At 39.5% G+C, this 23402-nt stretch overlaps 1 protein-coding gene across 1 annotated transcript in view; it reads left to right on the top strand.

Moving 5' to 3' along the window:
- The window catches only part of LOC124616728 (arginine kinase), a 37605-nt gene extending 16861 nt beyond the window's left edge, over window positions 1-20744 (top strand). The window contains exons 2-6 of the mRNA XM_047145095.1: window positions 11782-11960; window positions 17987-18405; window positions 18743-18877; window positions 18953-19150; window positions 19732-20744. Of these exons, the coding sequence (XP_047001051.1) occupies window positions 11792-11960; window positions 17987-18405; window positions 18743-18877; window positions 18953-19150; window positions 19732-19881 (1071 nt within the window). The 5' untranslated portion in view covers window positions 11782-11791 and the 3' untranslated portion in view covers window positions 19882-20744. The remainder of the gene's footprint in view (window positions 1-11781; window positions 11961-17986; window positions 18406-18742; window positions 18878-18952; window positions 19151-19731) is intronic.
- The last annotated feature ends 2658 nt before the right edge of the window (window positions 20745-23402 follow it).

The raw sequence follows: 23402 nt of genomic DNA, 5'->3' as shown, positions 1-23402 counted from the left end.
AATAAATCGTATCAAAAGCCTGATCGTCTTGTCACCAATTACGAGGAATGGTGATGTATTTGCTGGCTGCTCAATCTCCCCCTGACAAATTAGGGCTCGAACATGCCAATAAATCAGAGCACAGGATATCAGAAAACCACTGTTACATCGTTATCAATAAGGGAGCCTCGATACAGCAGGGAGAGAACCTTAAATGGTCATTCTGCAGCACAGCCGAGTGATGAATCGTCTGTCGGATTATTTGGTCGCGATTAGCTTCAACGTAATCTGAACTGAGACATATCGGCCAATACTTGACGGGCGTTTCCTTAATTCGATGAACGCGATAAGGTGAGTGCGAGACGACAGCACTCGCAGTAAATTTATCAGCGACTGTGTCTTAAGATAGTAATTTGTCTAAAAGGATTATTGCATGCAATCATATTTCTTGGCTCGAGAGCTGTTTCAGAGAACTTCGGAAAACTTGTGGCGTTCCTTAGGTGTGGAGTAGCACAATTCACTTCTCGCATTTTAAGCTTCTAATTAGCTTTTATTCAGTTGTCAGATGTGGCGAAGTTGGACACTTATAAATGTCGCGATTACTGTACTATCAAACAAGGGATACTTACAAATCCGATCGTCTAAAATTGTATGAAACAGAAAACTACTATGATTAAGAAAGTTTCTTGAGTAGCGTCATTCCTGATTTACTTTCCTCTGAGTTAGTGCATATTCGAGTTCGATGTTAAAAGGACTTAAAACTTATCCACCGTCGCAACTTAATTCCTTGTGGCTAACTAAACCTCTTAAGAGTAATTTTTAAAATATATTGCAAGTGGTGTAAGCACTCGCCAGAATGTTTTCCACTTTCAGGTCTCTCTCGTAGAATAACAGTTCATATCATAAACTAAACACAATTCGGTATAGCCCCGCCACAATGAGTAATTTTTCCGGAATTTTTTGAACAAACTCCAATGGCAAATACTGCAAGAAGTTCCACGAGTACGTTTACTGTTGAAATTCAGAGCGCGTTCGTTCCAAGAACAAAAGTTTCCAGCAACACAAGTTTCGCGAAATGACTAACAGAAATTCAGAAAAAATAGAGTACAGAGGAGTGCCGAGATTGATAGCGGTACCAAAATTACCCTCTGCCACCCACCGTAAGGACCTTAGCGTAACACTGGTGTAAGAGTACATTTAGGTGCTCTGTAATTTCTGTTAAACATGGAAGTACACGGAAAACAATTTCGGAAGATGTCATTTCATATGACAAACTATTTATCAGTTATCTAAAGTAAACGTCAGATATTCGTTCCGGACATAGCTTGTCGAGATTTCGACATGATATAAGGTGGACACATTATCTTGAATGGCTGTCACAGGAAAACAGTTCTGAGTAAAATGAAATGAACAGAGGCAGAATTCTGCTATATATTGTTCCTAGAAGCTATTGAATGCGTGACGTTTCTTGATCACGTATCGCTGCTTAAGTGACATACTTCGGAAAGATGTTTCGCTCCTGAGACAAAGATGGAAGAGTACAGTTTAATGCCCCGCCTAAAACTAGATCAGAGACGAAACAACGCTCAGATGGGTGAAGGGGAAAGAAATCAGCAGTATCATTTCTGAAGAAACTGTCCAGGCATTACCTAAAAGTTTTAGGAAAGCTACAGAAAACTCAGTGAAACGGATGATTTTTGCATGCAGCACGTCCAATTCCATAGCGGGAAGATTTTATTTCTAACGGTAATGTGGACCGTTAACCTCCGCATCTCAAGTCGGACGGTAAATACTCCCGACAGATTGAAATGTCCCCCTTAACAAGCAAATGTTGCGATGTATAAAGCCACAGTCAGCTACATAAATTGTTCAGTTGTGAAAAAGCATTAATCACTTGTCCCTGAGGTGTAATATTTTAAGCAACCCACTCAGTATCTATAAAGGAGAAGTTTTTCTAATGACTGCTCTGGATTCCAATCAGCGCCAGGCTTTAATTAGGTGGCGTTGAAATGGTTACATGTATTCTTAACTACCCGCATCGGTAACATGTCTTAGCGACCACGACTAAGCAGTAAAATTGTCAGACTGTTTCTTGGCTAGCTGCCATGTTTCCCTTAACTACTCATGGACGCCAATCATCTCGTAAACACACGAATGCTGATTTTTACTGAAGCTAGTTAAACATTTGCTGAATGGCCAAACAATTGCTTTCCTGAAGTAATGTTTAGATCTATTGCTTGATAAGTTACTCAGTTTCACGGCAGACCTTTCGAGCACTAGAGACAAAGTTAGACCAGCACGTTTGTTAAATTCGTTAGTATTGAGCTTGTAGTGAATAGTTAGTTGATACTGCAAAAATTAGGAATGGTTTTATATCGAACTATTTGTTCTGTATTTTCAGATTGATTTGAAAACGACAAACATGGTTCTTAGTGTCAGGATAACTGCTATAGTGAATACCAGGAGCTGGCCGATTTCCAAAGAAAGTCTCATAAAAAATTACTGGATTAGCTGTAACAGGCAGTGAGTCAGAAATACCCGCAAATGGTTTGCTACATTTAAGTGTTATGTATGTTAATAAAAAATAAAGCCTAAATATTCACACACCCTTTCTCTGGTTCCACTTTGACTTTCACACTTTCCTTCACGTAGTTTCAAGCAGATATTTTTCCCCAGCGCTCACCAGCTGTGAAGTATTTCCTTTGTAGCACTGCTGTAAGTGTCAAATTTTCCTTCGTGTTCATTACTGCGAATTACCTGCCAAATCCTGAAAACAAGACTTGTCTCGATTAGAAAGATCGCCCAGGTAAAACGAATTGACAGTTCTCGTATCTTATTAGTGTCATGAAATTTTCAGCCCTACTTCTACACTGCTTTAGTGTGCCCAAGCCCATGAGGAACACACAGACGGTCGGGTAAATCAGCTCTGTTTGTCAGCCTCTGTATTTGTGTGACCCACAGGTGTCCTCGAAGAGTAGGAGGTGAGTAGGGAGCAGTGATTCTCTGATGCTACTAAACTGCAGATTTTGCGCTGCCGAATGCGATGGGGAAGACTGTGTGGTATTTTCAAGTTTTTCTCCAATTTGATCTGGCACTTTCCGGATTATTTTTTGTTGCTATCAAGGCCGGCCGCGGTGGTCTAGTGGTTCTAGGCGCGCAGTCCGGAAACGCGGGACTGCTACGGTCGCAGGTTCGAATCCTGCCTCGGGCGTGGATGTGTGTGATGTCCTTAGGTTAGTTAGGTTTACGTAGTTCTAAGTTCTAGGGGACTGATGACCGCAAAAGTTAAGTCCCATAGTGCTCAGAGCCATTTAAACCATTTTTGTTGCTATCAACCGGTTTTCTCAGTCGTTCTGATTTTTTGTTATATTTGGTGGAAACTTAATGTTGTTGGTATATGATTAAAATGTTTTCATATGAAATGATCGTTAAATACTCTGAACTTAAACATAAGAAGGGTGTAACTTCAGATCGTTGAATCTAAACTGCAGCTATCATATTAATGATGTAAAAATTCTTAGTGAGCATATTCTACGCGATTACCTTTTCGGTAATCTACCTAAAATAAACTGAGTAGACACTGATCAGTCGTTAGAGATAAAATGTTAGTGTAATTACTGTCAAATTTAGTTTTGGGGCCAATTCTCTCTCTCTCTCTCTCTCTCTCTCTCTCTCTCTCTCTCTCTCTCTCGCTCTCTACCAGTTACATAAAAATGGCAATTTTGTAATCTTGTCTCCCTCTTGGATAATTTTTTAGGATATCCATGCAAAAAATGCAACAAGAATTTCGTAGTGTGCTCTTACACCTTAGTCATAAAGAAGGAACTCCACCTGCACATTAGCTGTGCCAGGGAAGCTGCTGGGGGCGGCCCGTAGGAAAGAGGTAGGCAAGGCAGCAACAGCTGACACCTGAGTCCTGTGGCGATGCGTGCGTTGAGCTGTGTTCTGTGCGAGGTGTCGGGTGTCGCGTGAGGCCGCGTGCTAGGAGCAGCCGGCCGCGTGACGTAACAGCTTAGGCGCTGCACGCAACCCGCGCGACGTTGTGCACCCGTCAAGTACGCCTGGAAGTTAAGACTAAGCGTCTCGTAGACACGCTCAGGAACCACGCACAAGCTCAGTGGGGCAGTACTGGGGCACGAAATCGACTGGCGCAGTTTTGGTACAAAAGAAAAATTCGCGCATGCGCCCTAAATGATTTTCAAAAACTACCGAAATTCTGAGTCGAATAATTTGACATAAACAATGGCAGAGTTCCCACCATTCCGTCTCCTTGCTCGGCTTGCCTAATTATCTGCCCTGCCCACTGAGCTCTATGGTGCAGTGTCAAATATCGTCTGTTTCTATAAGTCACTGAGACGAAACAAGAGGAGCACTGTCCAGTAAACCATAGGGTAATTCTTTAATTAGAACCGCAGGTGGTATGTTACCACCTGAATTACATTGATAGAACGCAGTTTGCATGTTGCTCTGATGGCATCTATTGATTTCTCCTCAATTTTGGGCAAAGGCAATGCCAATTAAGTTTTTGTGACGGATCGAATGTTAAACTTAAGCTCTGAGGTCGCCAAGTATGGTACCTTTTCGATCTGTTTTGAACCATTTTAATATGTTAGGATATTTAGCCTCCTCCATCCACAACGAAGGGCTTGGTCGTTACAGACCAACAGATTGATCAGAAACTGTAATCCACATACCTTCGTTCCTACCCATGTCCTGCTCAGCTTCATGCATAAGGTATTGAAGAAATATACATACTTCCCGGTACAACAAGGATATTCGTCATTATGGAACTCGCATCCTGCCCCATCAGATAGTGGTACTGATCCAGTATGTCCCAAAATATCCAGAACGTGCCACTCATATTGTCCAGTAGCAAACGTCTCAACCATTTATCGTGAAATCTCATAACTTTCCTCATTCACGCGAAGCTTCTGTCCCTCCAATCCCCTCTCCCCACTGCCATAAGCTCATTTCTTGGATACGCTCTAGCTGGCCACTTCAGCTGACAAGTCCCACATAAAAATTGCTGCCCAACTTTGCACAGCAAATTACAGACTACGGTTTAAGTGATGCGTTATATAAATTAGAACTATACTTTTTTAATTCTGTAAGCAGTCTGGACTTATGTTTCACAAGACTATGAAATTCATAATAAAACTAAGGCTGATTCCATTTCTGTATTTGTTAAACGTGCTATACCAAAGACTTATAAAAGACGAATTTCGTTACGACTACTTGTCTGCAGCAGAAACTTAATATCACATGACTGATGGATACAAGCTTTTGGATCGAACTATGTTGGTAATTTGACATCGGCAATCATCTGATATTCAAAAGGGTTTTTCCATTGGCATCAATAGCGTCTACATTACTCCATGAAGTACGAACAAGTGTCCGTCGGTAATCATTCAGATCTTTGGGTTTGGTAGACAGACGCTAAGTATGAAGTAGTCAAGCAAATACGTAACGCTGAAATGGTGGAATAAAATTCACAGCCTCCACAAAGCCGTCCTCATTTGATTGTCGTTGCTTGTCACATTCTAAACGAATTAGCGAGTAAAATAAATTCCTTGAGTAAGCGGATTATTATGGATACTTTGTTAGTAAAACAGTCTAGATCACTCAACATATTAGGACCGATGACCGTTGCTGTCTGGTCCCTTAAACCCCACAAACCAACCAAACCAACTCAACATATTACTTCATTGCTTCTTTTCGCCTGCTACCATTATCAGAGCTAAATTTGCAACTTATAAAACGACGTTCAGAGTATTTATGAATAAAAACTATTCCCAAGATTGGATGCCCCGCTTCGGCACTTCGATACCGACACAGAAGGTTGTTTCATAAGTAGCCCGTTTTAATCTGACGAACGCTGCAGCCAAAAAGACGTAATAAATAAAATACGTGGAGTAATCCAGAGGGTTTTGTTCATAAAGAATGTCAGGACAGTTAATAGTTCATGTCACAGCAACGTACGGTACACCTTCCCCCTCCCCCGTCCCCTCCAGTGCAGCATAGCGGCCATTTAAGTACCTAGGGAAGACAATACGTAATATCTTTAGACCTTCGAAGCTTTTGCACACTCAAAATTTTATTTTGAGAGGATCGGACACACGTGCGGCAATAGTTCAGCGGCGTAACTGCCCCAGTGCTTCACGTGTTCAGGGAACCGCGACCCGTCGCTTGCGAACGCGCCAGTCGTTAGGAGTGACCTGGCGAGAGGCCCACTCGACTAATTTCCCTGTGAATCACGCTGTAAACTGTCCAGTGCTCTCTGCTCTTGCCGAGAGTCGAACGGCGTCCTGCGCCTCATTGGCTGGCTCTTCCGCCTATGGCGGGTGGCCGCTTTCATTGATTCCACTCCTGCTCGCTCGAGCGGCCGCTATTCACCCCTTTGCTGGGATTCCAGTGCCGCCTTCCGTCGTGCAGCTGAACTGCATCTAGGCGCGTCCGGTCCCCGTTTCCAGTAACTCTCTCTCATTCGGGGACGAAGAGTGCCGCTCGGCGGGCAGGAAGGCGCTCGAGACAGCGTTAATTGGCTGTGGCTGTTTGCGCAGCACGTCCGCGCTATTGTCGCTGGCGAGGAGACACTCCGCGTATCACGCGTTCCACAACAGCGTTCCACGTGAATTAAGAGAGATAAAAGGGCTGTCGAGGGCACTCTGTTGCTGTGCCGCTCTTCTGGTTACTCTGGGAAGTCCAACCAAACGGCAAGCGAGCTTAGAACCCGCACAGAAGAGTCTCCACAGTACTCAATGATGGAAATCCGAAAAAACCATATAGGGCAGCGAGGGGCCTATAACACACGTCAGATCGATTAGCTTTCTCTACTCAAGCTAAAAGCTCGCCATATTGCTTGTAAACAGCCCCAAATTAAGTTTTCTAGACGCCTTATTTTTTACTCAAATGAGTCTTCGTCAATGAACCAAGGTCATGAAACGCAGACAGATCTAGCTCGTATTAAAAGAAAAAAGCCTCACAAATTGAACTTAAGAACTGCAAAAGGAAAAAACTGCCTCATTTACTAAATCTTAATAATGCCAAAGCAAAGGGAAAATTGCAATTCTAGGCCTTTGTCATCAGTCGTCTGACTAGTTTGATGCGGGCCACCACGAATTCCTCTCCTGTGCCAAATTTCTGATCTCGGAGTAATTTTGCAAACTACGTCCTGCAATTTCCTGGATGTATCCCAAACTCTGACTTCCTCTACAGCACCCTCTAGTTCCATGGAAGTTATCCCCTGATGTCTGTTGTCCTATCATCCTGTGCCTTCTTGTGTTTTCCGTATATTTCTTGCCTTCCACCTAATTTTCAACCTCCTTATGTAGCACCATATCCCAAATGATTCTATTCTCTTCTGTTCCGGTTTCCTCATAGTCCATGTCTCACTACCACAAAATGCTGTGTTCGAAACGTACGTTCTTACAAATTTCGGCCCCAAATTAAGGCTTATTTTTGATACTGGTGGACCTCTCTTGGCCAGGAAGGTCCTTTTTGCTAGTGTTAGTCTACGCTTTATGTCCTCGTTGCTCCGTCCATGAGTTATCTTGCTGCCTAGGTAGCAGAATTCCTTAATTTCATCTACTTCGTGATCACCAATTACGTTTCTCGGTATTTTCGTTTCTGCTACTTCTCATTATTTTTGGATTATTAGAAAGAATATCCTGGCCTTTGCCTTGGGGAAAGTAATTGACAACTCACACCAGGACAATTGGATCAGGGAAAAAACATGCCCACTTTGTCCATAGATCTCTAGCTTGTAATTAACTTTATAACTTTTTATTGTAGAAAAAGGCAAGCGGATCTGAGCGGCTCATCTCTGAACAATATAGTCTACTAAGTGTCTAATTTCCACGATACAATTACTGGGAACAAATTTTGTGAGAGTCTTTCAAAAATTTGCCTATTTTTATTGCTTTTCGTTCCTACAACATTCCCACTCTAAACAATCATTTTAAATGCTCGAAGTTGTGTGACACTAAAGCAGCTGATACGGTTCTGAGCGCTATATTATATGCGAAAAAGAAATCTCTACACCCCGACTCAAAAACAATTTGTACACGATCTTTTCTATAGGAGGGACGGGGAGACTTGTCTTAAATTTGAGTAGTTCAAAATGTGGACTGTCCGCGTGGGCCCTGTTTCCTAGAGCAGGGTTTCCCAAACTATGGAAACTGGGGTCAGCGGAAAGTAAAAACATGCTCTGCGAAAAACTTAATATAGCGGCTTTTTCCACATTTTTCTTATTTTTTAAATTCTATTACGACTTCTATGTTAGTTAAGAATTAAAACTGTTTACTCACTCAACAAACAAGTTTTTCTATTTTTTAAATTTTATTCATTTTATTAACCTTCAAAATAAACTTGGGTGTTTCATCAAAGTACCAGGATTCAGTGTTCCGCCAGACAAATTTGGGAAGCCTCGCCATAGAGAAATATAGAAAGTGTAAATCAGTGTGACTGCAATTAAATAGAAAAAATTCCTAATTATCAAAATATTGTTTATTGCAGACCATTAGAACGTTTGATATTTTGTTACGTCAAGCACCAACGAAAAATTACCATTGAAACTGATTTAAATATCTCTGAATGATAATCTTCAGATTCGTGTTGTATAATAAACCCTCTCTATTGCATAGTCATTGTAAACGCGCTTAATGACGTGATCCGCCTTTACAGGACATTTAAATAGCGCACAGTACTCGAAATAAGCAAACTGCCGAGCAGCCCATAAAAATAATTACTTTTTGTGACGTTCCATTATGCATCGATAGAAGTTGCATCTGAGTTTTGTCAATGATTGAGATTAATTTGTCACATATCTGGGAATGTGCTTCTGTTTGTACATACTAATAAAGTTGGACGAGGCACACGAATGTTGAATTTGACATTCCAATTTTTACTAATAAATGGAAAATTTTCCCTAAAATATAGTTGGAAAAAGTAGAGGACGGACAAACTCCCCACGGTGCTAGCAGGTGGCAACAAGCTAGTCTCTCCCCACGTGAGCGGTGCAATTGAGCAGACGCGACCTCTGAAATGAAATGCCGGCTTTCTTCTCAGTTCCCCACTCGGTGAGCAGCTCTTCCCCGCCGCGAGTCGATATCTCGATGTGGACGTGATAAGTGATAAGGAGGCGTGGTGTGGCGGTCTGCGATTGGTCGAGCTGCTATCGATCGGGCGCGCAGGGGGACGAGGCACCCCCTCCGACAACGCCGTCGCGCCGCGCCTACCCGGCCAGGGTCATTGTGCTATGGGCCGGCGGGCGGTGGTGATGTGAGTGAGGGAGCATAGTCCCTTAGACTAGTAGTTTGTAGTGCCACTTTAGCTCGTTTCTTACACACTTCGACTTTTTATACGACACGGAATCATTTGTACGATAGAAACCTTTTTTTAGTAAAATAAAAAGGGGAGACTACTTTTTCTTGCCCGAACGCGTGCGTGAAATTTCGGAAATGGGTGGCTGTGCGTCGAAAGACAAAAAGACTGAAGCAGCGGCATCCGGTGCAGCGACGGCAGCGGCGTCTGCGGACTCTGGCGACGCTGGGGGCAGCAAGAACGCATCGAAGGCGACGACGCCGGCCGACGCCGCTCCCGGCGACGTGAAGGGCGGCGCCGCCTCGGACAACGAAAGGTAGGACCCGGCGCCTCGTGGTCGCCTGGCCGCGCCCGACGTATCGATTGCAAAGGGTCCTCCACTGACGCGGGCGGCAGACACGCCGGCTAGTCGAGCGCTTGGGGTAGTCCCCAACACCACCGGTAGTATAATGTAGCTGTTTTTTCCTAGAGTATTCCTGTAGCCCGATGACAGATACGATGCATTTGCCCCACACTCGTTTTTTAGTGCTATTCGTACTTTAAAAAAATAGCTTGCTTCCAAGAGCAGACTAGTCATCCTCTTTTCAGATGCTGAGGGCCATTTAATACTTCTATACAATTTATTTTTCAACCACAAAAAAGTTACCAGCAACTGGCTGTCATGATCTTGACTGCAGTTACCCAAATAAGTTTTTGAAATATTGTTCATAAATTAAGGAATTAAAAGCGTCGTCGCACGTTTGAAGAACCCATGTCCAAAATGCCTTGTAATTATCGCAGCTTGCTTGCAGTTGCGCGTAAGTGCCCTCCAGTTACTGTTGCAGTCCCTAGAGACGGCATCTAAAATAGGGAATAAGTTCCCAAATTTCTACACGTTACAGCTCAGGAACGTTTTTGACGAAATGCAGTCAAATCTTAAATCCAGTAAGGAAGAGAACTTGTTGCAAGGGTTGGAGGCCATCTTATTGAGGACCAAGGGTGTGGTCGGGGCGTCTCCACGTGCCTGATGGCTCCAGCGTCTCGTAATTGAAAATAGGTCTTGAGGCTGGTTTCATATCTGGAATGCAAAGCGTCACGGAAAAATTGTTGTACAGTAAACATTTGTGTCTATCGTGTGTCACACAGATCACTGAGCATTGTTGATCATTCCAACGACTTAGCTCTCAGGCTAACTACCTGCTGACTATAAAGTTGGCAAAAAATTTTGGTTCTGGGTGTAGTGTTAAATAATCATGGCGACATAGTTCCATCCGTATTTAGTGTAAAGGAATTTTGCAGTTCCGTACAAATTTGATTTCGCTTTAATCTTCACTGATGGCTTCATTACAGAGTTCCATAAAATCGTTACAAATTGCAAAACTAGTGGAAGTAATTTTCTGTTAAGTAACACTGAAACATTGCCCAGATGTCGGAATATTACTGTTGCACAAATTTAAAGAATAAATAATTAACATTAAACATATTCCTTATAAGTGGCATTGTTTTGAGATACATATTAATTATAGCAAATAATTTAATTGCCATGTGTTACTATGGTACAATCAGACATAAATTAGTATGTGTGTAGGTTCAATGCAGTAAGTTTAATGGTAGCTCAACAACAATGGCTAGAGTTTGTGATCAAAGACTGTAATTTTCTTGTTGCTCACTGTTAGTGTTAAGGTATGTGGCGCTGTGTTGAGGTAGTGTTAAGCGAAATGAAGTGCGAATCTGTGTGTGAATGCGGTAGGAACATTACCGGTTACTATATTAAATAAGCAGAAACTGCTTGGAGTTGTCGGTATCGCTGTTAGTAACATTTTATTATTGCAGGGCAGTTCATGTGCTAAAATGGCTGATTTTATTGAAGGGTAAGAAACGCAAGAGCACAATTAACGTAATTGTTAAGCAGCATGTTGAAACTTGACCGTGTTTTAAATTAGCGGGCTAAGTGGAAATTGTTCGAAAATTGTCAGCAGCTAGAAGAATAAATTATTTTTAATGTACATACGTCACTAGCCATCTCATGAATACCGTATGTTCTGATGGTGTGCTGATAAAAGTAGGAAGTATCGCCTGTTGATCTCGTCATTGGAAGTAGTTTCGAAAAGTAAATGTGTCATCATTATCTGACGATGTACAGATAAATCTGACGGGTAATAATGCGCTGAGTTTATAATCATGTAATGCAACTTTCGGAATTTGCTTAGATGTTATGTTACAAAAATTAATTTCATGTTCAAGGAATGCCTAAAACTATCCATACTGCCCGAAATGTAAATGACTAAACAAGAGCAGGAATCCAATGACACAAGGGTCTCTATTTATTATGGAACCGTTGTTGGCAAAAAACCTGTATCTCAGGTTAAGCTCGATTAGTGTGTCGTCACGAATGTTTGGAAAGGGACAGCGGTGTTGCATTACTTCACTCAAACAAGTAAATATTTGTACTTTATTTTGCAGTTGTAACAGTATTATTTACATTCGTTTACTCTTTTGCAGTGGGAGCAACATGGTTGATGCTGCAGTACTGGAGAAACTGGAGGCTGGCTTCAAGAAGCTGGAAGCCTCAGATAGCAAGTCTCTGCTGAAAAAGTACCTGACGAGGGAAGTGTTTGACAAGCTCAAAACCAAGAAGACTCCCTCCTTTGGTTCTACACTGCTAGACTGCATTCAGTCTGGTGAGTATGGAGATCCAAAATTCTCAAAAGCTAAATATCAAACTTAGGTGCCAGGAGGTGGTCTTCCAGGATTGCCTAATTATATACCCCACCTTGCTGCCACTGACCTCCATATCTGATCATGTCGCCCGTTTTCTTTCCCATAACTGATGATGGTAGTCAACAAAGAACTGTGCAGTGGTAGTGAAATGTGCAGAAAATTGTTAAATCTTCGTGGATAGGCAACTCATCTGTGTGTTTCAGATTCGAAACCTTTGACATTCTCACATTCTCATTGTGCCTCCCTATTGTTTCACACCAGTCACTGCCATCTATACATTTATTTTTTTATTTACATTTTTCTGGATGTTATCAAAACATGACTTTGCAGATGTCATGTACAAGGTAAATATATATCACAATTGTGTAGAAGTTTTATACCTGCTAACTTCAAAGGTTTACACATAATAAAATTTAAATAAATAGAAGAGTGTATACATGGTACAACTTGGGTAGTAAGTTTCTGTGAGTATTTGAAAAGGTTTTTATCTGCTTCTTACAATGTTTGTTTTTCAACAAAGGTTATTCCACGCTCAACAGTTAATAAATTGCTTCTTTCACTGCTTGCAAAAACTTGATAGCAAAATCTGGAAGGTGTTACATGCTGTCTGGTACGATTTGGTTTCTTAGTGTAGGGCAGGTGAATTTGAAAAGTTCAGAAGTATTTAAGTGAAAACAGACAATTAAAAGAAAAGACTTTAATTCTGTTTGGAATGCATAGCCATTATTTGCTCTTACAGGACATGTTTGGACAGTTTGTTGTAGAACATTGACCTGGTGATATATGGACTGTCTGTTCTTTTTAATATCTAACAATAAGAATGTGCATAGCAATTTGGAAGTCATTAAATACTAAACGTTGCAAAGTGTGGGGGGTCTTGTAGCAGATATGAGTAGTGGGAATACTGAATGAACACAAAGAATGGCAGTATGAATGATAAGATTTGTGTGACCAGCAGGAGTGCCACATATTGAAAGAACTGAACTAGCACACTCTTTAAAGATAAAAACAAACTATACTCAGAAAGAGTAGTTAGTGTCGAAAAGTGGTTGTAAACTACTTTTAAACTTCCACCTAGATATCACTCAAGGAGGACAAGACTGGTTAAATTATAGCACACAGCGACACATAAGCAAATACTACTCGTGCAATCCATAGATGACTGGAACAAGAAAAAAGACCTGATAACTGATAGAATGGGATGTACCTGTGCCATGCAATCTACTGTGATCTCCAGAATATGGATGTAGATGTACAGGCTAACATTGATGAAACTATAAAATTCCTGTATCAATTTTTAACAGTTTATGCTACTTTATAACAAGTGTGTCAAATGAAGTGTTAAATTTGCTCATTTTACTTACACCTTAGCAATACATTGTAAATCTGTGTATTGGTATCAGGGTATTCCAGCTGGAACATACTGCTTTGCTTGATTGTGTGTAATTGTCAGCATATTTTGGCATGTATGAACCAAGAAACACACACAGAAGTTAAGTATTGCTGTGTGCAACAGTCACTAAGCATGTGGCAGTCCGTAGGCCTATGGTAAATAAGTTAGCAGTAGAGAATATTGTTTGATCAGAAACTGGTTGGTGCTTGTTCTTGCACTAGGAGCAGGCAATCACAAAATACTTCAGTCTCATGAATTTGATATTCGCATATGCATCTTCTGCACTGATTTTCAGATTTTTTCCAAGCCATTAGTATCCTGCAGATAGCTATGATGAACATATTTCGTCTTTAATAGTGGTAGACACCTTTTGATGTCAAAGATGAATTTGCATGAATTTAGTACGTGATGAAGAATGTTTGCCAACAACATGGTTTTAATTCAGTGATTTGTGAATATGGTTTAATTCTTGTCTAAGGAATAGTACAAACAGTTTCAAATAGCTTAACATATTTGTGAATTTTATCTCCTCTGTTGTAAAATAAAATATTCTTGAAACATGAGGTTCATCAAATGTTAACAGACCTTTTTGACGTGAAATTGTATGGGTGCTGTGAACTTGCTCTGTGGTTAAATATTCAGTACCAACTTCTCCATCACATGCATCGTTCTAATAAAGCTGGTGAAAGAATCATTCAGCAGCTACCCCATGTTTGCACTTGTAATTACAAATCTATGGAGTTCTTAAAGATTTCAATTTGTGCCGAACTGCCATCATTGAAGTAGAGGACATGTTGGGTGTGTTGTTAGTTCCAGTATGTAGGTGAGAGTAGTTATCTGGAAAACATAGAATGTGTTCATCACACTCACACAGCACTGACTTAACGCAATTTTCTAGTTTATAGTACACAACCAAAGGACAAAAAGTAACTCAAATATTCTGCCAGTGAAATCCTTGTGCAGATATCCTCAAATAAACATGTATAGTTTTTTTGGAAAATCCATTATAACGGAGCATGAAGCATCAGGAGTAAGTTTTGAAGTTTTTTGGGACGAGGTAGTAAATAGTCATAGACCATCTTCATTAATTTATCCAATGTATGTAAATTACTTTCAGAATCTTATAAAGGTTCCACATCCCGGAAAAAAAACAAAAAAAATAGGCTGGTCATTGTCTTCAATCTGAAAACAGCAACATAGCATGCACTCCTAATTTTTCAGATTGCAAACAAGTTTCTATATGTAATTCTTTTACATCTTCAATGGTAATTGGTAGTTTTACATTTGGTGATAATTACATACACACATAGTTATGACATTCTCTACTGTTTTCGGCCAAGTTTACAAAACTTTGTGAAACCAATTTTATCTTCTGTCAATAATACCCTTGATTTCTCTACCATGTATGCAGTTGTTACAAAACATTTGAATTTTTTCTTTACCCTATGAAGTTGCTACTAACATAAGTATTTGCAGTTTTTCTTTATTAGAAATTTGCTGAATTTCTCTTGAAGTTCTTTCGTTTAACTGTTGCAATCTGTACACTTAGCACTGCCATGTGTTCCAGGCACAATTTCCTCTCAAACATGCAGCACTTCTGATTCTCTTTGCTGGAATTTTAATGCTAAGCAATGGGACTTGGATAGAATGTATTCTGGGCACCTGTCCTGTTCTGTTAGCAATCTTAAATAGTGAAATTTCACAATTACCGGTAACACTTGCCTCCGTATCCAGCAAGTTGTATGATGGAAGAGATGTAACAGCTGTACAGAATGTTACACAAAGATTAGCATCAACAGCCTGTTTTGTGGAATCACAAGATTTTGTTGATTTCTTGTACAAAGATAATATGGTACTTGTTTGTATGAAAAATCCAAAATTAAACTTTCCTGGTCCTTCAGTTCAGAGTTACTCATTTTTAAAGTTTCAAAAACTGTGCGATTTTTGAAGTTTTACACCTTCAACTGTTTGACTTTGAGACCTATAATTTTTACCATTCTAACTTTCTTAAAAGCTTCGAAAACATTTATTGCTTTACCGAATCCATAAAAATGCATAATTTTCCCGAACCAACATTTTGTGTAAATTCTTAAACCTTTGTAAAAAAAAATTGTTACTAATATACCAATTGTTAAAGTGTGCACCAAATTGCAGAGGCAAAACATTACCCGTTTTACTGGTAAGCTCTGGATTCAGTGCCAGTCCGTAGGACTTTTGAGTTAGTAATAAGTTGTAATGGAAACCTAAAATTGCAAAAAAAACACATAAGACTATAAAACTGTTCTTTTATTTGGTGACAATTTATTACATAATTAGAGACTATAAATTCAGATTTTGCTTCCCCATATTTTCTGCAAATATACTAAAAATCATTGGTTGCAAAAAAGATAGAATGTTACTTAGTTTGTACATTTATCTTAATATGGCATGCTTTTGTATGTTTTTTAAAATGATAAATCAAAGTGTGCTCAATTGGTATACAGTAATTACATTTTAATTATTGTTCCATGAACCAGCCTGCAAACCATGTGCAGCAGGCACTGCAGATTGCAGTAAAATAACAATAAAAATATGTTCCTGTGGGAATAACATTGTGGAATTTGGCACTGACATAAACCAACTGTTTGATGAACATACATTTTTCTCAACACAAATTTCAGATTTTGGAATTTGAAGAATAAAAATTGTTTGAAAAAATTCAGCATTTTTATGACTATGGTAGTCACATTTTAATGCTTATAAGAAATTGAAATAATAGTACTGATTTGAGGTATATTTGTTAGTTTTTGAGGTGCAGCAAGTCACACAATTTTGGAAAGTTTAAAAATTATTTGCTCAAAGATAATGTCCATAAAATCTTTGATTTTGTATACTTTTTTATTTTGATAGGTAGAATAAAATGAAAATAATTATAAGATTTTACAAAGTTTAAAATACTTTCTATTGTTTGGTTTAAAATAAATGACCCATGTATATTAAATCAATCTCTTTGTTACTACCACTTTTCTGCTGACAGATGACACCTATGACACCTAGGACACTGATTTTCCACAGTAATTGCTAATTTAAGTGGATTTGTTGCAGAAAGAGTGGATGATTTGAACTGTTTCTGAACACTAACCAGTCAAAGGAGGTTTATGAAGGATCTGTATGGAGAAACAAAGAGCAACATAACCACTCCATGTTATTGCCAACACTGTTAGGAAACAAATTAGATTTATATATAGTAAAAAATGTGTAACATACTGATCACATGGCCTGCCATCTGCATACTGCTGAAAAAGTATGAGACCTAGAAAGAAAGAACACTCTTACAATTTTTTTGTTGAAAATTATAATAGACATTATGTGAAACAAAATGAATATGGTTGAAGTTTGATTCAGGTGAAAAATTCCTGAAATTTCAAAAAATTCTTTAAAAACGAAGTTTAGTCACACATTAAAAATTATTTGTATGTTTGCAGGATTCCAGAATTTTAACGATTGTATGTTACAGTTGATTGCAGTCTTTACAGTGACACTAATTGAATAATGAAGTTAGTGGTCACAAGCTTCTAAGCCGCCACCTCTCAATGCTAGTTTGTGAAAAGTGACCAACATTCCAAAATGGCCTCCTAACTGCAGTTTTCTTAAAATCTGTAAAAACATTTTAACCTTCTCTCAGTATGTACTTTTTGCACTATATTGTCAGAAACATCTGTGAAATGAGAGTAAATACCACTGGGTGATTTGATGTGAAATAGGACTGATTGAGTTAGAGTAGAGATCTTAGATATGTGTGGCAGCAAAACAGCATTTCTGTAAAATTAGCATGTAAGCAGCACATTACAGCCTGAAATGATTCATTTAGGGGATATAGTTAAGAGAACAGTGTGTTAAAAGTGTATCAAAGAAAATAAGACAATCCCCAGATATAACAGCACAATCTACGAAACTTCCTGGCAGATTAAAACTGTGTGGTGGACCAAGACTCGAACTCGAGACCTTTGCATTTCTACCATCTGAGCTACCCAAGTAGGACTCACGCCTTGTCCTCACAGCTTTACTTCCGCCAGTACCTCGTCTCCTACTTTCCAAACTTCACAGAAGCTCTTCTACGAACCTTGCAGAACTAGCACTCCTGGAAGAAAGGATATTATAGAGACATAGCTTAGCCACAGCCTGGCGAAAGGCAAAGGTCCCGAGTTAGTCTGTCTGGCACACAGTTTTAATCTGCCAAGAAGTTTTATATCAGTGCACACTCTGCTGCAGAGTGAAAAACTCATTCTAGCACAATCTACATTTTTAAAGATATTAAATATGAAAAGTTCAGCTATAAGAATTTCAGTTAACAGTGAATGAGTTATCTTAAAACAATGAAAGGAAGAGCGTTTGAAGTGCAGAATTGTGTGTATGACAGTTACTCATAGCATTTTTCTTAGTTTAAAGTCGTATTCCGTTGTATCTTTGGGAAAGGAACAACTTACTGTTAATAAAGTGAGAAACTTTGAACTGTGAATAAATCATGTTTAAAGTTAATTGCATAAGTAGCATTAAAGTGTCAGCTGTGGATATTAAACCATATAGAAGTTTAATGGACTTTCCTGTTCCCAGGTCTCGAGAATCATGACTCTGGTGTTGGTATCTATGCTCCTGATGCAGAGGCATACACCGTTTTTGCTGACCTGTTTGACCCCATCATTGAGGACTACCATGGTGGCTTCAAGAAGACTGATAAGCACCCACCGAAGAACTTCGGTGATGTCGACACGTTGGCCAACCTGGACCCCAACGGCGAATACGTCATTTCCACCCGTGTCCGCTGTGGTCGCTCCATGCAGGGCTACCCATTTAACCCTTGCTTGACAGAGGCTCAGTACAAAGAAATGGAGCAGAAAGTTTCCACCACACTGTCTAGTTTGGAGGGTGAGCTCAAGGGTCAGTTCTACCCTCTGACTGGCATGAGCAAGGAAGTGCAACAGAAGCTCATTGATGACCATTTCCTGTTCAAGGAGGGTGACAGGTTCCTGCAGGTGAGCAACTGGAGTTTTAGTGGTTATTTTTTTTACTCTTTTCATAAATATTTCAAAAGCATCATATTCTGAATGTGGTATCAGTGGTGAAAAATAATCTAGTTGTCCTTTATAAGCTTTATGTGACTGGAATTGAATTAAATTTGTCAAATTTGCAAAATTCCCCTATTTTAATGAGACGTCACTTTGATAACACCATTTCAATTCATTTGCACAGCTCTGAGTTAATCTCAGATTTTTTAACACTTCATAAAATGTTTGCCATATGTGAAATTTGGAGTAATCCTTTGCTTCATTGTGAATAATAATAATAATAATAATAATAAATTTGTTATAGGCTGCCAATGCATGCAGATTTTGGCCCAGTGGTCGTGGTATTTACCACAATGACAACAAGACCTTCTTGGTTTGGTGCAATGAGGAGGATCACCTCCGAATCATCTCTATGCAGCCTGGTGGCGACTTGGGACAGGTTTGTCAAATACAGTGAAAAACTCTAAGATAAATGTGTTGTGAAAAAGTGACTAACTTTTCTTGTGAATTTCAGGTTTACCGTCGTCTTGTACATGCTGTGAATGAAATTGAGAAGCGCATTCCTTTCTCACATGATGACCGTCTGGGTTTCCTCACATTCTGCCCCACCAACCTGGGAACAACGCTTCGTGCCTCTGTCCACATAAAGCTGCCAAAACTTGCAGCTGACAGGACAAAGCTGGAGGAAGTTGCTGGAAAATTTAACCTCCAGGTAAGGAATGTGTGTGTTTCTAGGAGGTTGCAGAATTCCAAAAATATATAAAGGGTTACAGGGGCCGCATTATGTGGAAGCAGTATGACAGTAAGTGCTTAAAAAAAGGGCATCTAGTGGCTCACAAATGCAGGCACCTTTAAATTTTTTATGCACTGCCTGATCAGAATAAAATTAACCAATGCATAGAATGAAAGCTAACTGACCTGCGGTAAATTTTAAAATGCATGCTTCCTTATCAGAAGCTGCATGGTTTATCACAAACATCCTTAAATTGCTCACCTAGAGCTGTTTTGTGGTGTGAGCTGTTAACTTTGTGGTGCTTTCACAAGTTGTGCACCTCTGGAAACCTAAATCAGAAAAATACTTGGCAAGCATCTATTGCACCATTGAGTCTTTTAGCTGTTTTGAGATGTTCTAGTATAGCTTGACAACTTATTTGACTTCTGTACTTTGTGCATACTCAGGGCCTGTTTAAGATTGTTACTGTCTGCAGAACATCTGGCCCATTATGGCACACAAGAAAAGATTTTCTTCTGGAAATTTGTATAGACTCTAATAAAAAAATTATCCTTTCACAGGTCCGTGGAACACGTGGCGAGCACACAGAGGCTGAGGGTGGCGTGTATGACATTTCTAACAAGAGGCGCATGGGTCTAACAGAGTATGATGCTGTGAAGGAAATGAATGATGGCATCCTGGAGCTCATTAAGATTGAAGGCTCTCTGTAAACATTTGTGGACCAACTAATCGCTACAGAAAAATATTTTACATCCACTCTGCTTCCCATGTACCCATACTAAAGGACGTGTCTACAGCTCAGTGCTGTTTGTCAGTACATTTACATTTCCTTAATCTTAAGAAATCAATCTTCCCATACTTCATACAATCATAAGACTGGTATGGGAAGTAGAAATGTTGGTCATCAGTATTTTGTAAATTGTTGTATGGTATTATAATTTATAATTGCTGCTGTTAGAAATGATTTTCCTGTATAATGCTGTATTGATAATTTAGTTAAGATACTCATGCTGTATTCTCATTTGCAAGTTTGTCTGCAAATAATGAACGCACACATTGGAAATGAACACTACAGTGATGATACTATTAAATATATCTCATTTAACAGTGGTTTGTCACAGTTCTGAGTCTTTTGAGTTGTAATAAATACACATAGAAAGGCTTTAGATAAGCTGTTGCTTATGCCTTATAGTAAAAGGGAGTAAGAGGTTGAATGATGTTTAACCACAGTAAAAACATATTAGCTGTAACAGCAGTTTTGAATAAATAATAGATTATAGTTCACTAGGGGTGAAATTCATCCTTTACAGTAAAGTGTTTCTGCTCCCTCTTGGCTCATGTAACGTGTTCACCACATGATATATTTTAGCCACTAAGGGCTTGTTTGAAAATTTCAGCCGAGTGTAATGCTTCTAGTCCTTATGAAAGTAATATATTTTTGCCATTCATTAAACAAACCAAAAGCTGTAATGAAAGACATGTTTGCACAAAAATTACCATTCCCAAAACAAAACAGCTGGTGCAATTCCACTGTTCAGTGAACAAATATGAATAAAGTCGTTGCTACAAAATATTTCTGTACCTATTTAGACCTTGCTTCATGTAACCCACATTCTCCCCTGGTAAATTTTTCATCAGGTTAGCTTGTGGCTCTTTATTTTTTATTTTTAGTGTTTGATGCACAGTACATCACCTTAGGGTTGATATGAACAAAACAATATGTTTTGGGAAAGTAAGGACTAAACATGAACAACTACAATGCAGATGGCCTGTGAGACTGTACTATTGCATGTAATGTTCTGTCTCATTGAATATATTTATCACAGTGTTGTTGTTCAGATGAGCTACAACTATTAATTTTTAGCTCAATTGTAGTTTGACTGTCGCTGTGTAAATTTCTCTGATTGTCTCCTCTGAATAGTCCAGTCTGGAGCACTGCTGGAAGTAATGTTGCTCAACACAGTATCCAAGTCTTTGAAATAAATGTGAGGTCTTTCAGAGACATTTGCCAAGTATTCTTAGAGCACTCTTATTAATAAAACTTTAATGCCAGAACATTACTACTCTCTCCAGGTCAGACAGTAGAGTCAAATTTAAGATATTCCACTTTTTCTTCATGGATCACTTCCACCATTGTTAATCTGGGGCATTGATTCAGGGATTTCCGCACTGCCTCAGTGTGGGATATGTATGAATGCCCACCCCAAAGGGAGCTACACAAGACTTTTGATGGAATTGAAGTACTCTATAACAATCAAATATATCAAGGAATCACTGTGGGTTGCATCTGGCTTTCAAACAGTTCACATTATCTGAGAAATGTGTTTTAAGAATGAAAGTACTTTGCAAGATTGCCAGAAGCTGTTGGGGTGTGTATGCCAGTACTTAAGTCCTGCTGCACTAACTCTTGTGTATTCTGCTGGTGGATATTGATCTCATGTGTGGGGAAAACAGTGCCTACACAACACTGTAGCTTAATGAAGCCAGGAGTACCGACACTGTTAGCTCTACTTCCATTCAGTTGTTACCTATCTCGGCTAGTGCTGCTCTAAAAGATCCACAGAGGAAATCAGCTAAGGTAAACTTGAACAAGATCAGTTCTCAAAAGAACTCTCCTTTACATGATGCCCTACAAGATAACCAACTCATCTGAAATCACATAAAGCACCCTGGCTTCTTTTGATGTGACCACCAGTGGGCTAAAACACTGGAATGAACATCCACCCAACAATGCACCCCTGGTTCAAGATCTAACAAAGAAGATTGCTGGATTTCAACTACTGTGCCAAACATAGTCAAAGCTAAAACACATTACGATCGCTCAAGAGGTGTGGGTACACCTTGAAGTGGGGGCTTCCATTCACCTGCTAACTGCAGAATGAAGTAACAAATAAATTATTAGTGTCTCTACTTAGAGCATTTGATAGCACATGCATTCACAAAAAAATGCAAGAGCGATTATTGATACTTTATTATTGAAAGCAGTTGCCTGAGCTGGTGTTGGGAGGGGACAGGGAAGGACACAATGAGGTGGTAGTGGAAAATAGGTAGTGTGAGGAAGGTTGTGGCTGCCCAACAAGAAAAGGGAGAGATTATACCAACATAGGGGAGTCAGGAGGAAGAGTGGTTGGATAGGAGTGGTGTTGACAGGAAAAAGAATGGTTAAAGGTAAGGTGGGTTAATGGGAACAGGTTAATAGTTGGTTTAGGCCAGAAAGATTGCAAGAGCATGGGATGTACCGGAGAGGCCATTTCCATCTGCATCAGAAACACTTTTGATAGTATCCAAATGGCCTGTGTGGTGAAGCAGATACTGAAGTCATGTGTGTTGTGGCATGCAGCATGTTTGGCAACTAATGGTAAAGTTTGCTGTTTACCAACCTTTGATAGTGGCCATTCATGTAGTTGGTTACATGTCTGGACTGAGGCACTGACATGTGCAATTAGTTGCGGCAGAGATGCGAGATGCCACCCCAAGGCCACAGTAACTTTCAAGGTTTTTTCTTTCACCATATGGACTACAGGTTGCCAAGCCATAGTTTCCACTTCTGACTCACTACTTTGCCTACCCCATTGGGATCTTCTTCAGGTGACTATGCTATCAAAAGGTCACAACCTGTATAAAAGCAAGTTTCCACACTCCATAGGAAAGGAAATTACTGGGTAATGTTTCTGGGCTTTCACAGTAATGCAAGGAAGATGCGGAGTTCAGTACCACCAATAACCTTTTGCAGTTGAAGGCTGTTTACAAAACTGCCATGGTTTTTTTTCTCTCCATGCAGAATGTAGACTTTCTACTTTCATTCATTTTATATTTCTTAATATTTACAAACACAAATTTCAACCCGATCCAACTTTCTTAAAGAGGACATTAAATTTCACTTGCAAGCCTTAAAAAGCAGATTCTTTACTGTTGCAATAAATAATTGATAGAAGTACATTTTTAGGTGGCCTGCAGTATCAGTGATAAGTAACATTTTCAGCAAAACATACATCACATCTTCTTGTCCTACAAATCCGTGCAGTATGTGAATAATTTAGGACATTTCACTGGTTGCACTACATAGCACTCAAATTTCTTGTTAGAACTACATGTACCACAAGCAAAGGAAGTTTTCAACTAACTGAATCTTTTTATTATCTACTGTAATTGACAGTACTGAGCAGTTTATATATAGTAGATCCAAAAGAAAGTAAAACATAGACAGTAGGAAAAATTGTAATATAATTAA

The sequence above is a fragment of the Schistocerca americana genome, chromosome 1 (genome assembly GCF_021461395.2).
Source record: "Schistocerca americana isolate TAMUIC-IGC-003095 chromosome 1, iqSchAmer2.1, whole genome shotgun sequence".
NCBI lineage: Eukaryota > Metazoa > Arthropoda > Insecta > Orthoptera > Acrididae > Schistocerca > Schistocerca americana.
Note: the sequence above shows the minus strand (reverse complement) of the source record. Positions and strands in the feature narration are given on the sequence as shown.